Source organism: Schistocerca americana, chromosome 1 (assembly GCF_021461395.2).
Source record: "Schistocerca americana isolate TAMUIC-IGC-003095 chromosome 1, iqSchAmer2.1, whole genome shotgun sequence".
Taxonomy (NCBI): domain Eukaryota; kingdom Metazoa; phylum Arthropoda; class Insecta; order Orthoptera; family Acrididae; genus Schistocerca; species Schistocerca americana.
In genome coordinates, this window is record NC_060119.1 from 769,842,372 (window position 1) to 769,857,016 (window position 14,645).

At 37.7% G+C, this 14,645-nt stretch overlaps 1 protein-coding gene and 1 pseudogene across 2 annotated transcripts in view; both read right to left on the reverse strand.

Annotated features, from left to right (window-relative positions):
- Positions 1–3,256: 3,256 nt before the first annotated feature.
- LOC124545451 (differentially expressed in FDCP 8 homolog A) overlaps positions 3,257–14,645 on the reverse strand; it is an 84,013-nt gene continuing 72,624 nt past the window's right edge. The window contains exon 7 of one of the 2 annotated variants that reach the window (XM_047124379.1): positions 3,257–3,667. In XM_047124379.1, the coding sequence (XP_046980335.1) occupies positions 3,464–3,667 (204 nt within the window). In that variant the 3' untranslated portion in view covers positions 3,257–3,463. The remainder of the gene's footprint in view (positions 3,668–14,645) is intronic. The other variant, XM_047124387.1, reaches the window with a different exon arrangement.
- LOC124555393 lies at positions 10,160–10,276 on the reverse strand (annotated as a pseudogene).

A 14,645-nucleotide genomic window follows, 5' to 3' on the forward strand; every position in this document is an offset into this window, starting at 1 on the left:
AGGGGGATTAATAATACTAAAGTTTTAGGAAAAGGAGGTGAAATATTAGATAGGTTAATTGTATGTTACAGATAATTTATGTAAAATGGAGAGAGAAAAACAGATGAGCTGAAATCAGACTTAGTAGCAGAGGTTTATGAAGCAAAATAAAAACAGGATGAAGTTTTCTGTTCACGCAACTATAGGATAGTAAGTACTGCATTAGTGAATTGTGTTATGAATACTGGCATCTATACATGAACTACAAGGAAACTTGAAATGAAGAGGCATGTGCTGTACAACGTTGTCAGAATTTGAATGCACAGTGAAAACTACAAAATTATTTGAAAGAATAGCTTAGGACAGAAGTGAATGGAAAACCATAACAGGAAGAAGGGCCATATCAGTAACACATTTACAGGCATCCAAGAATGGTTAACTTCATAAAAGGGAAAAATAGTTGGGTGTCGATGAGTAAGATACATAAAAGAGGTTTTCAGGAGTAATGTTTCAAGGAGTAATTAAGGATTTTAAGTATATCGGACGATCATGAATCAGTCAGTTCATGCCAATAATGAATATCATACTAGAAGTAATATATAATAAACTATATTTTGTAATGTCTCACACGAAATAAAATTGGGATGATTAAGAACTCACAAAAATTTGTTATTAATTAAAATTTTATGTAACCATTTGATTAGTGACAGCTGTACTCTCTCTCTTCGTCAATACACAAAATTATGTAATATTGCTAATATATATTAAAAATATAGAAATGGAAACAAGTGCAAGACATTTTATATCCATAGCGTTATGCAGCCTGTTTGAAGTTGAAGCATGACACTGCTTGTATGTTAATAGGTTAAGCTGCTTGTTTAAGTGTCTATTTTTATTTTAGCCAGGCTGGTATCAGGCTATGTGCCTATCTTCAGTAGTCCTGCTGAAGATAAATTATGAATAATACTGTAAGCTGTGGGATGCATTCAAAATTTTGGGGTAAGTTGTTCAGGCACATATAATTTATTTTTGTGCTGCCCTAGAATTTCTGTAGATTTTTTGAAATTTTACTGTAATTTTTAATTAGTTTTCAGCACATCCTCATTGTGTAACAGATGAGGCAGCAGGACTTTTCATTAGCTGCGATTTAGTTTGCCATCAAACTGATCAGTATTGTAAGTTCGTGCATGTTATTTTCTGCGACTTACAACATGTGCACATGCATTTTATTTAATTACTTTGGTTATTTTGATTATTAATAGTAACATATATCAAATATAATTAGTATGTAGGTAAAAATTTCTATTGGATTTTGGATGGGCAATTGGAGGACCCCTGCAATAAATTCTTCAGAGCTGCAAATAAGAGACTGCTTATGGCATGATAAATATTATGTTCAGGAAGCTCTCCCACCAAGTTTCATATCTTTGGCACAAGCTCACAAAATTCTTTATATGGGCAAAAGCATCAACTTCCTTCATGAAGTGTGCCAAGATTACACTCGCATAAAATGTCATGAAACCTTCAATTTTCATTTGGTGAGCACCAATGTGGAAGCACTTTTTGTTGAGGACCAGCATGGAGAGCTGTGGGCAATGCTAGAACAAGCTTACTGTGAAAAGTCTTGTCACATTTTTGATGTTCTCAACATTCAGTACAAATTTATGGGCCATCTACAAGCTGTAAGGAGGTACATCCTGCTGTGGCTTCAGACATCTTACAGAGTTATTTGCACCAGAGGTGGCAAAATCTGCCTCACTGTTGTATCATCACTGTTTATCTGGGTTTCATGATCTTGCCATTTGTTCTACTAATGCCCACTGTACAGATATTTTTCAGAGACTGGGTGTGAGCTTACTTCAGATGTCAAAATGAGATACTGGCTGAAACTTTTTCACATGTTGTAGATCCAGTAGGAATGGTTATTGCTGTGAACATGTCATCCTACTTGATGCTGTTAAATGCTCTTTGGTGAGCTAAATTCACACTAAGCCTGGCCATCAGGCAACAACCAATAGCTGCTAAGCAGACGAGATGCCTACCTGGAATAAAACCCTTACCGTGGAGATTACATTTCCTTACCTCTGAAATGGAACATTTTGAGCATCAGGTGCAACACTAAACACTGTTTAAGGTGTTGGAATGCTCCTGCGAGGTATTCATCAAGTAAGTGTAACAAACAGAAGGCTTGGATGATGTTATTAGAGCACATGATACATTCCGGACAACAATTCAAACAGGGGTCTTCCTAGACAAAGGACTTTGGCAGCCAGCTGTGCTCTGTGCACAACCTGATGTTACAGCTGCACAGCCTAGAAGAACAGCTGCATGATACAGCATCAGTGGAGCTGGAAGCTCATAAGGAACTGAAAAGCTATTTGAAAAGGTTGACACAAACATTAAAACAAAGGAAAAATAATCTAAATAAGTGTACAAATAAGTACCAGTGTCACATGTGCACTCAATTGAGTGTACTGGCAAAAAGCTATCAAAATCTGGTGAAGTAGTTTCTGCTCATGTTGACGAGTCAATCAGAACTAACGTCGCAAATATTTAGCTTCCATCTTGACTTCACTGAGCATTAACAAAGATCAGGGTATGGGCTAACTATATCTCTTTGTTATACAATCTGTGTTTGTACTAATTGTATTATATATATTTTACTATTAATAACCAAAACTACCAAAGCACTTAAACAAAGGAAATATCCACATTACATAAGTCACAGAAAATAACACACACGAACCTATAATATTGTACAAGAAAATACATCACTGGTAATGTAAAGCACATTGCCTCACCTATAGCACAGCGAGGAGCAGCTAAAAATGAATTAAAAATTAGATTAAAATTTCCAAAAAATCTATCCAAATTGTGAAACGTCCTGTAGCACATGGTATTATGTATTTTCTGTGTTATTGCATGTTGTCTGCAAGACTACTGAAGATTTATGTGTAGCCCAGTACCAGTCTAGCAGAAATAAATTTAAACAACAAAACAAGGAGCCTTGTCTATGCATATACAAATAATGTCATCCATCAAGTGCAAGATACAAACAAATATTTTGGTAGCAATGAATTCTTGCCATTTAAACTAATAAAAAGACTTCATTCAGAATTTGAGCAACAAAGTGCACCCCCCCCCCACACCCACCTACCCACCCACACACACACACACACACACACACGAGAGAGAGAGAGAGAGAGAGAGAGAGAGAGAGAGAGAGAGAGAGAGAGATATTGTACATTAATTTTCTGACTATAGAAGCAATTTATACAAAACAAATTATACATTTATTTTTTAAACTACATACAATGCAAATGACATAGAAACAATTCAATTCTTTTCTTGGCGATCAGAATCTAAATTTCAAAAACCTTTAAGCAATCGTTAATATTAATTATTACAAGGGTTCACAGAACACATGGAAAACAAAGGATAATGAAGACTGTTAAACTTTCCATTGATGTAAAAGATTTAAGCCTTAATCACTGTCACTCGAAGCATCCTTCTGCTTTGCACGCTCTTCGAGTCGTAAACACTTAGGACACTGCTGATTTTTTCTGCTCCAACAGTTGCGATGGAAAACAGTAGAGCACTTTATGCAACTTACAGCAGAAGAGTCAAAAGGAAATATCACTTGGTCTTCTTCACAAAGTTCACATACATAGCCTCTACCATAACATACCTGTAATGGACAAAATAAATTAAAAAATGCTCGAAACAACACATTTAATTCTTTGAGCATAGCAATAAGTGCTCTTCAAATATTTCTTCACAATATTATATACTCATTTTATTACAGAGTATCTTTGCACCATAAAATGTGACTGAAATACATGGATCGTTTAACAATAACTTCAATGAGCCAGAAAGAATATTGCCAAGATCTTCGATTGCATGTGCTAAAAATTTCAAGCTTCTGTTGCCTTAAATGAAAGAATTATAGCTGTGAGTGCACAGAACTAGAAACACTTAAAATGATTAAATATCATTTGTTGACAAGCTTAATGTCAATGGAGGGTCATGTTAGTTGATCATCCCTATCACAAGTGGAGAAGTTAAGCTTTTGAAGGTATTCTGTCTTCTTCATCAGGTGCTGACTGACTGCTGTGTTTATTAAATGGCAATGATCTGGTAAAGTGACAGGTGGGAAGTGGTTAGTGAAGAGACTGCAGGCCCCTAATCCCTCCATATCACTGGGTAAGGATTATTGGATGGAAATGGGAATCAAGTTTTAATTTTGGCTCTTGGTAAAAACTCTTATTTTAGTGTCTCACCACAGGCTCCACTACGATTGCAGCCAATTTCTCTGTTAAATTTACTAGTGATAATTAAATTTCTTTTATTACAATGTCTCAGTAAGATGAAGCATGAGGTAAGATCTTTGTATCTTCAGTGAAGATCTTTGTGTCACTCACATTGACTTTATCAAGTTTCTGAACTACATATGATGTTTATGTTCAGTACAGTTCTCGTACCCAGTGAAGACTGTCTGCCCTATATAATATTCAGCACATTTAGACAGAATGTTGTAAACATCAGGTACTCTTATCCCAAGATTATCTTCTATTGAATGCAGTTTATCTTTAATTTTCTGTTGGAGATGCTCTACAGAAATGAAGGCATGGTATTTGATTATCTTTTTTCATTAGCTGAGTAGGTGTTGGCCTTTGTTTACTTTTGAACACAGGTCAAATTTGGAGCAGTTATTTCTGTTTCTTTATTCTGAACACATGCTATAAACTTTTTTAATCAGATTGCAGAATATTGTGATCTGAAACCGTCTGAGTTCTGTATAGTAAATTGCTTATGATAGAATTATTTTGGGCTGGGTAGTGGAAACTCCATTCTTTTAAATAGAGACCAGTATGTGTTGGAGTCTATACATGGAATGGCCCAGCCAGCAGTCCAGCTTTTGTTCAACCAATAGATCCAAAAAGGGCAACTTGTTCTCTGTTTTTACTCCAATTGTAAATCTGATGTTCAAGTGTACAGAATACATATGCTCAAAGAACTGTTTTAGCACATCCGTTCCACGGAGCTAGATTAAAAACTTGTCATCCACATATTGATAAAAACACGTTGGATGGAGGGAACTAAAAGCAGGTTGGATGGAAAGAACAGAGTGTAACCTTAAAACTTAGCAATGGCAATAGATAAAGGTGAGTCTAGAGCTATGCTGCCAGTAATTTTGTAATATTTTCCAATATACAGAAAGTAAGTGATTCTCATAATAAGGTGCTGGAAGACTCATGATGTGAGGTGTGAAAGGCCAACTAAAAGATCCAACATGTGTGCTTTCTGCACCTTGATAAATAATACCACAAAGTCATTTGAGGCTACATGTATCCCCCTGATTATACCAACATATTCCTTAAGGTACTGAAAATACGGAAGCTGACCTTCAGCACAAGTAGCTTGGTAAAATGTTACGTCAACCAAATAGCATGTACAATTAGTCTGAGAGGTACATAAAATTGCATTTTTTCGCAGACTGTACAGGTACGGTCTGAGCACTCTTGTAGCATAGGATATAAGAACTTAAATTATTCACCAGCAAGGCTCGAGTTTTTTCGGAAACAGCATTGTCTTTCTATAAACACTACTGCAAAAGGATGTTGCATTTGTATGTTTCATGTAAATGGGGGACAAAACAAGTCTTCAGCATGGATCAGCAGACACAATTTTAGAGACTGCAATGAGATGAAAATATCAGCTTGGATGCAGCTACAGAGGTTCCATCAATGAAGCCTTAGAAGAGTGCCAACATCCTCGGAAGAAGTATTAAGACAACAATGTAAACAAGTTTTATGAAATAGAGTTCCATTCTGTGTTCTCAGAGTTTTTCAAGGTGGCATGCTTCTGTAAAATCTTTTCAGTTTACAAGCTGCTTTACTTCACGGAGCTGTGCCAAATCTGCCTTCCGTGCATGGCACCACTCCAGCCCTTTCTCGAAGGTTCCACATGCTGCCATTACATCTCTACAAGAAGAAAACCGTGCCAGCCTCAACAGCCAGTGATTTCAACTACTGATAATGGTGGCAGACAGCTATAAAAAGCCCAAATGTTTATTTGAAGTGATGTGGGTTGTAAACCAAGCAGATGTTATTAAAGTTCTGTTTTATTTGAGTTCCCCTAGGGTTCAGATGCTGTCAACCTGCAGTGGGTCATTTGTACATACTGTGAAGAGAAAAAAAGAGAACACATTACAGACAGTTAAATATGATGAACCCCTATTTAAACAACTTGTAGTGTCAATGAGGAATAATCAATATTAGGTGAAGGGGACTGATTGCCTGGAAGGTGCCCACAGTGGCAATAAGATCCTAGTCATATCCACGTAAGATACATAAAGAAAGTCACAAATGATCCCGCCAGATGGCGCTGCAGTTGGTATCTAGGTTATTTATCTATACACAACGAAACGGCTGGATTGATTTGAATGAATTTTTGTGAATGCATTCAAGTGGGGGCCTGGAAGATATAGATTCACAAATCAGCCCGGCAGATGGCACTGCAGTTGGTATCTAGGTTATTTATCCATACTGCAACAAAACGGCTGGATCGACTTGAATCAATTTTTGTGTATGCATTCAAGTGGGGGCCTGGAAAATTTACATTCTTAAATCAGCACGGTAGGTGGCGTTGCATTTTTGTGTGCAATATTGAGTGTATTATATTCAGATATAAGTTACGTGCATAGTATTTCATTTATTTTTCGACATTTCAATTTGAGTGTATTATATTATGTGTGTTTCGTTATTTTGACATTTTCATTTTTTTTACAGTGTCTTTTGATATTTCAGGTGTCGCATTTCAGTGAATATTAAGTGTATTATATCCACATATAAGTTACATACATAAAACAATGCCATGTCTTCGTGGACGAGGAGGAAATATTGGTCGACGGACTCGGAATTCACAATTAGTCCAGAGCCATCAGTTAAATAGATCGGCAGAAGATCAATTGACGGATAATGAAAATTTAAGAAACCAGGCTGCAATCAGACTTGCTAATGAAAGTCAAGAGCAACGCAACAAACGTCTTCGAGCTAATGCATTGAGACAAAGACTAGCCTGTCAACGAGTCACCGACACATTCAGAACACGTGAACAACAGCGTTTGCATGTGTATCGTGCATTGACACGTGCATCGCTTCTTCGCCTTGCGTTTGAATATGAGTCGGACATTGACTATTCGTCACATTCACAAACTGTAATCGGCGCTATGAACAAACAGTGCCAACACTGTCATGCACTCAAATACAAAAGTGAATTGGCCGGTTTCTGCTGCGCGTCTGGAAAAGTTGTATTGCCACCACTGAATTCGCTGCCGGAACAATTCAATTCATGCTTTCAAGTGACATCATTTGGAGCAACAAAAATCGTTCAGAATGAGGATGGTCGCAATTTTCACTCAACGTTTAAGATTCAGGGCCAAGTGTATCATCAAATTGGTTCTTTAATGCCGATGCCTGATACCAATTTCTGCAAATCTACTTCATGGGTGATGAGGAGCAGCAAATAAACACACGCTGCCAGTACAACCATATCGAGCAGATGGAGGAGCGAGAAATTGTGGGTATTTTAGAACCATTTTTACAGAATCACAACCAGTTGGTTGAGTTGTTCAATACCGTTTCAAAAATACTGCAAAACGACAACTATACAGCAGACGAAGTACCATCTGGGCAGCATGCAGGCCGATATAATGCACCGACCATTAATGAAGTAGCAGTTGCTATGGTTGGCGACGCATTTGAACGTTGAGATATACGAATCCAATGCAGAGATAACGACGCTTTGCAATATCCATTGATATTTTGGGAAGATGGAGAAGATGGGTATCATTTAAATATCAAACAAAAAAATGCATGACAACGTCTGTCGGGTCCGCTAGTAGACTTATAAATTGTTTTTTGCTGTACAAACTATTATTTAATCAAGAATCATCTATCATTAGCAAGAGTAATGTAGAATGTACCAGAAAATGAGAAATGTTATGAAGTTATCTGTTGCTGACTTTCCAAGCACAACAAGCCACCAACAAACTGTATTTGAAGAAAGTTTTTGAGTGGTGGTTGTAGTTTATCTTGAGGTTTGCAGCAACAACATCATTTCTCAGTGAAACAGCTACCACTCTTCAAGTGACGTGAGCATCACTTCACAGCACAGTGAAAGCACCCATTAGCTCTGGCTCCGCCACACTCCCACAACACGACATAGCTCGACAAGGGGATGGCCCATTCTCACCATGTTGTCTTCCTTAACCATTAGTGGGACTTGGTTTGGCAAGACCTACTGGGTGGCTGCAGGATATGGTAACACTATTAAATAAGACAATAAATTGGTGATTATTGGTGGAATGGTGATGTACAAAATTTTTTCTGATGAAAGAGGTGGCTGAGTTATTGTTGGGTGTTACAATTAATTCAGTTGAACCATATGCCAGTAATAACTTGGAAAATGGGGAATGGTTTCAGGAATTTTTGAAAAAGTGTAGAGAATAACTAAATGCAGATATAGAGGTAAAATCAAACAATGAAAAATCTAGGATGGAATGTAACAATATTATGAAAACGATAGTTGCTACTCACCGTATAGCAGAGATGCTGAGTTGCAGATAGGTAAAACAAAAATACTGTCGGAAAGTGAGCTTCTGGCCAACAAGGCCTTCATTGGAAATAGACAACAAAAACACACACGCACACACAAATGCAAACGTAACTCTCACACACATGACCACAGTCACTGGCTGCTGTGGCCAGCCAGAGGCTGGTCACGTATGTGTGTGTGTGTGTGTGTGTGTGTGGGGGGGGGGGGGGGGGGGGGCGGCGCAAGGCCTTGTTGGCTAAAAGTTCACTTTCTGACAGTCTTTTTGTTGTGCATATCTGTGTCTCGGCATCTCTGTTATATGGTGAGCAGTAGTAGCTATCCTTTTCATAATACTGTAATATAGAAGATCCTAATTCTATATTATAGACACTCAGGACATAAGTATGAGGAACATATTACTGAGTCTACATAGGTAAAGAATCAAATAATAATCAATGAGACAGCTGAATGATGTCAAAAGGTATATGATTAAAAAACAAAAAACATTCCGAGACAGAAAAACAGTGTGACATAGTTAGGACTGAGCCAAATGAACAGGTATTGGAAGTAACCAATGATATTCAGCAACTACTTCCCCACCTATTGGTAATGTCAATTGACTCTGAACAGCTTACAGAGGTGAATGTTCAAGAATTTACAGCCATTATGAAACATTTATCGGATACATACAAATGTTTAAAGGTCTTGGAAATTTAAAACTGTCAAATGGGATTATGCTGTTAGAAAATTCCTTGTTGCTGTTAGAAGAACACATTTATAACTTGACTGAGCAAAATTTCTTAGTCAATAAGAAGTGAAAGAGAAGATGGAATTCCACACCTAATGGTAAATGAGAAAGTGCATCAGAACAAACATTGTGAGGTTTTGGCATATTGAACATATAACTTGAATTCCTGTAAAAACAGAACCCACCTCATAAGCCTGCTTTGTAACAATCACCTTTCCATTATGAAAACTAGTGCTTTGTGGTCAGTATATATTATTACCATCAAAGTGGATGAAGTTGAGCGAAAAGTCAAAAAACATTTTATGTTAAATAACTGCACATTGGTGCTGAAAATTCTGTTATTTTAAATATTATTTTACTGCTCCAACATTCTGAATTTGAGGCAATGGTTAAATATATAGTATTCTGAAACTCTACCTGAAAACTAATCATTTTCAGGAGTAATGATTTTTTAAAGATTTTTTTAAAGTGCTAAAACTTTTATTCATGTGACTGACATAAAACAATTAATGTGTCTAGGTTTGATGTATGTTGTGCACTGAACCTTCACAACAACAACTAGAGCAATAACAAAAGTTAAGCTGTTATTCTAACCTATTTGGACACACATAATGCTTTGTAAACTCCTCCTGAACAGGCCATGAAGGCCCAATGGTACTGACCGGCCGCTGTGTCATCCTCAGCCCATAGGCATCACTGGATGCAGTTAAGGAGGGGCATGTGGTCAGCACACCGCTCTCCTGGCTCTTATGTCAGTTTCCGAGACCGGAGCGCCGCTACTTCTCAATCAAGTAGCTCCTCAGTTTGCCTCATAAGAGCTGAGTGCACCCCGCTTGCCAACAGCACTTGGCAGACCGAATGGTCACCCATCCAAGTGCTAGCCCAGCCCGACAGTGCTTAACTTCGGTGATCTGACGGAACCGGTGTTACCACCGCGGCAAGGCCGGTGGCGACCACCTGAGAAACTTGGGTTGAAATTGACCGTCTTTTGTTGAGAGGTTCTTTTATGAACAAACGTTCATGAATGCAACAAGAATGTGGCCTAATGAACACAGCAACAATATTGCACAATGTTTGCAACAACTGCCCGTAACAGTCTAGTGGTGGAACGAGGAAGTCATTGTTGCAAATGTTTCTAAGTTAACTTATGAATTTTCTACTTAGACCCCAATTCTGTTTGTTGTATCCTACAGTAGAGATAATGACAATATTATGGAACAGATAGTTAATACTCACCATATAGCAGAGATGCTGAGTCATAGGTAGGCACAACAGAGACTGTCAGAAAGTAAGCTTTCTGACAGTCTTTTTGTTCTGCGTACCTGTGACTCAGCATCTCTGCTTATGGTGAGCAGCAGTTATCCTTTTCATAATATTGTCATATTCCATTCTGTATTTTCCGCCATTTGATTTTACAGTATCTAAGAGTTGAAGACTTGTCAGTATGGAAATGAGGTGTGCATGTAAAAACAAAAATCAGCTGAATTGGAGAAATATAGCCGGGGTGTTTATTATTGAATGTTACCATAATTACTGAAAATTTAAAAAAGGTTTCAAATGTTGTCTAAAAAGAAGAAAGGGGATTTTTTTTTCTTTTGAAATTGACATTTCAGGGTTTAGAGTGTAGTGAACTGTGTGTGTGTGTGTGTGTGTGTGTGTGTGTGTGTGTATTTCATCGGAATTTCATGAAGCAAATCTGTAATCAAATTTTTATGCCCTTGAAATTTCTTAGTATGTTACTCTGAAATTAATAATCTATCTATATCCGGATCTGCTCTGAGAAATTTCATTTCCCCTGCTTGCAGTCTGCTCCAGTCCCTTTCTGTCATTGTCCATGTTTCTCCTCCACAGGTGACAATAGGGAAGTAGTAACTCTTATACATAAGAAGTTTTGCTTTTTCGGAAACTTCCTTATTCCAAATCAGGTGTTTTATTGTTTGGTAGAAATTGCCTCTCTTCTGTAACCTCATATAAATTTTGTTGGTTATTTTTCCATCACTAGATATTTCACTCCCTAAATAAATGAAACTATCTACCACTTTGAGGGGTTCTCCATTCAAAGTAATATTTCCATTGATCCCTTTGTCTCTTCCAAATACCATTACTTCACTCTTATCTTTATTTATTTTTAATCCATACCTTTTCATTATTTCCTTACACTCATCAAGTTGTAACTGTACATCAACCTCTTTATCGTCCCATATTACCATATCATCTGCAAAAATCATCTTCTTGTCTTTCTTTTTCACTATATCTTTAACTGCCATATTCATTCCCTCCAACACAACATGAAAAGTGCAAGAGATAGAATACTTCCTTGTTTAAGTCCTTGTCTTATTTTGAAGTATTCTAAGTTCCCCAATGGTGTTCTAATTCTACAATAGTGTCCTCTGTACAGTGTCTTTATTACATTAATGTATCCATCTTCTATATCTGTCTTCTTCATTTCTTCCCAGAGTCTTTCCATGTTAAATAAGTCATATGCCTTTTCTATGTCTATAAAAACCATCATCACCCTTTTGTTACAATCCCAACTTTTTTCCACCAGTAGACAGACAGAAAATATCAGGTCAATCGTACTTCTTCCTTTCCTAAACCCATACTGTTCTTGACTCAGCTCCTTTTCTATCTTTTCACTTATTCGATTTAGTAAAATCCTTTCTAAAATCTTGGCTGTATGACTCACAAGAGTTATTCCTCTGCAGTTTTTAAAAAGTCTTATTGCCTTTTTTGAAGATGGGAACAAGGTCTCCTCTTCTCCAATCATCAGGTATTGTACAATTTCCCCACACACTTGATAGTACTCTAAACAGCCACTGCATTCCCACTGGACCTGCTGCTCTTATCGTGTCACTGATACTTCATCAGGTCCTGGGGCTTTCCACCCATTCATCTTCTTCACAACTGTTTCCATTTCTTCCCGTGTAATTTGTCCTAATTCTGCTTCCCAACTTCTCTCAATTTCTCCATTAATTGTTGTTTCCTCGTGTACCTGCACCTCAGCGTTTAACAGTTTCTTAAAAGGTTCTCTCCAGAGATCTTTTATATTCCCTAGATCTTCAATCACAGTACCATCCTCTGTTTCCATCTTTACTGGTACTTTAAAAGCCTTCCTTTTATTTTTCATCATTTTATAAAACATTTTCTTATTGCTCTTCACATCTTTTTTAAGTTTTTTTGTAAACTTTTCCCATGCCTTTTTCTTTGCTGTTTCCTCTATTTCTTTGCACTTCTTCTTTTCCCCTATATACTGTATCTTTTACGGCCCTTGTCATTTTTGGTTTTCCACCACTTTCTCTATGCTCCATTTTTTCTTCTAACTGCTTGGATTGTGGTAATCATCCCACCAACTTGTCTGTCTTACTTTTTCCTTTCCAGATTATCTACCACATACTTTTTGTGCTGCTTCGGCTAAAGTGTCTTTGAATGAACTCCATTCTTTTTCTACATCACAGAAAACTTCTTTTGAAACTTTCACTTTCCTTCAGTTTCCAATTCCGCATCCTCATCACTTTCTTCTGTTTTCTATTTTTCACACACTGATACATTTTCCATTGCCCCACCATTAATCTATGATCTCTATCTGCACTCACACTAGGAATTACCTTCACATTCGTTACTTTTTCTCCCCATTTCATATCTACTAGAGTATAACCAATTACACTCTTGGTTCTTCCATCCCAACTGTATCTGGTGATAAGATGACTTTCTCTCTTCATAAACCAGCTGTTTGCTATTTTCATTCCATCCCTCTGGCACAAATCCAGGAATCTTCCCCCTTCTTCATTTCTGCCTCCATATCCAAAATATCCCAACACTTGCTCAAATCCCTTTCTGTCTTTGCCTACCTGTGCATTAAAATCTCCCATTACTATATTAGCACTCTCTATATGGTTCTCTCACTCATTTTCAAAGTCCATCTTCTATTCTTCGCTACATCCCACTTGAGGTGCATAAATCTGTATAACTATTAGTGTTTCTTTTTAGTATCTCAGGTTTAAGAATATGATACTGTCTGATATATGTCTCACACTTCCAATACAGCTTTGTACATTCTTATCCACCATCACTGCCACACCATTTCTTCCAAACCTGTTATTCCCACTCCAGCACAGTTTTCCTCCTCCTCTCGAATTCTTCTCACCTTTTTCCTTCCACTTCATTTCGCTTAATCCCAAAATATCCAACTTTCTCTCTGTTAGTACACCTGTCATTTCTTCTATTTTTCCGTTGGGGGTTAATATATTAAGGGTGCCAATATTTAGGTTATTTTTTAGCCCATTTGATTTCATCTTCTTGTACTAATGAATATCATCAGGTCTCCCATCATTCGCACTAGTACTTGAAGAAGCAGTGGAGTCAAATCCTGAGAGGTTCGTTCCGAGGCGCGTCTGTGTTTTGAAAGCAATATATGAAGACTTTCCTACTGGCTTGCTAGGCCTAACACAAGAAAGGATTTTCTGTTGGGGTTCTCTCTCTTAGCCTTTGGAGTTTCTCCTCCACCACAAGGGAGTGGTTCCTTTCTCATTTAATCCACAGAAAGGAGGGTTGCCTCATCTGCCAGTTACGCCGTTCGAAGTCTTTCTTCTCCACCGTTGTTGCCATTAAGGTCTTCACCCGTAACCCTGGGCATGGGTTCCATGTTATACCCCACAGGATTGGGTCCCTGCCTGAACTCAGCCATCCTATCACTTCGGCCTAATGAAGTGTAGGATGCCCACCCCCGCGATGTGGATGCGCCAGACAGGAATTACCCCAGTGGAGAAATAGCGAAGGGGGGCCCTACCTCCCTGGAGCCTGGTTAATGATTGTGTATGGTGCCACAATCAAATTAAAAATAAAATTTAATTATTATGCCAGACTTATCTTTCATTTACTGATAAAGTTTCAGAACAATTAAAGTCAGCTTAGAGTAATAAAATATCCACAACTGTAGCATAAAAGATAATCAATCAGCTCCTCCCCCATTTTTGACCAACACAGTCCCCCCCCCTCCCCCCCCCCCCCCCCCCACTTTCCCCTAATTTGTAAGAGCAAAAGGTAATAAACACCACCCATTTCATTACTACAGCTGAATACCCAAGCTATGAAGGAAAAGTCAATATATATTACATTGGTTTTATTAAGTTTAAAGTGTAAAATCTGTCAACTTCATCCCATATGGAAGTATTTTAAATTCCCATATTCATGTTTGAAACTTTCGTGAACTCCATATGAAAGCCAGCAATTCCTTTTTCCAGTGCTGAATAATTTCACTAGTGTTTGTTTGAGCTATAACTAACACACAGTACTGTTTGGTGTTCACCCTTTTATGGATTTC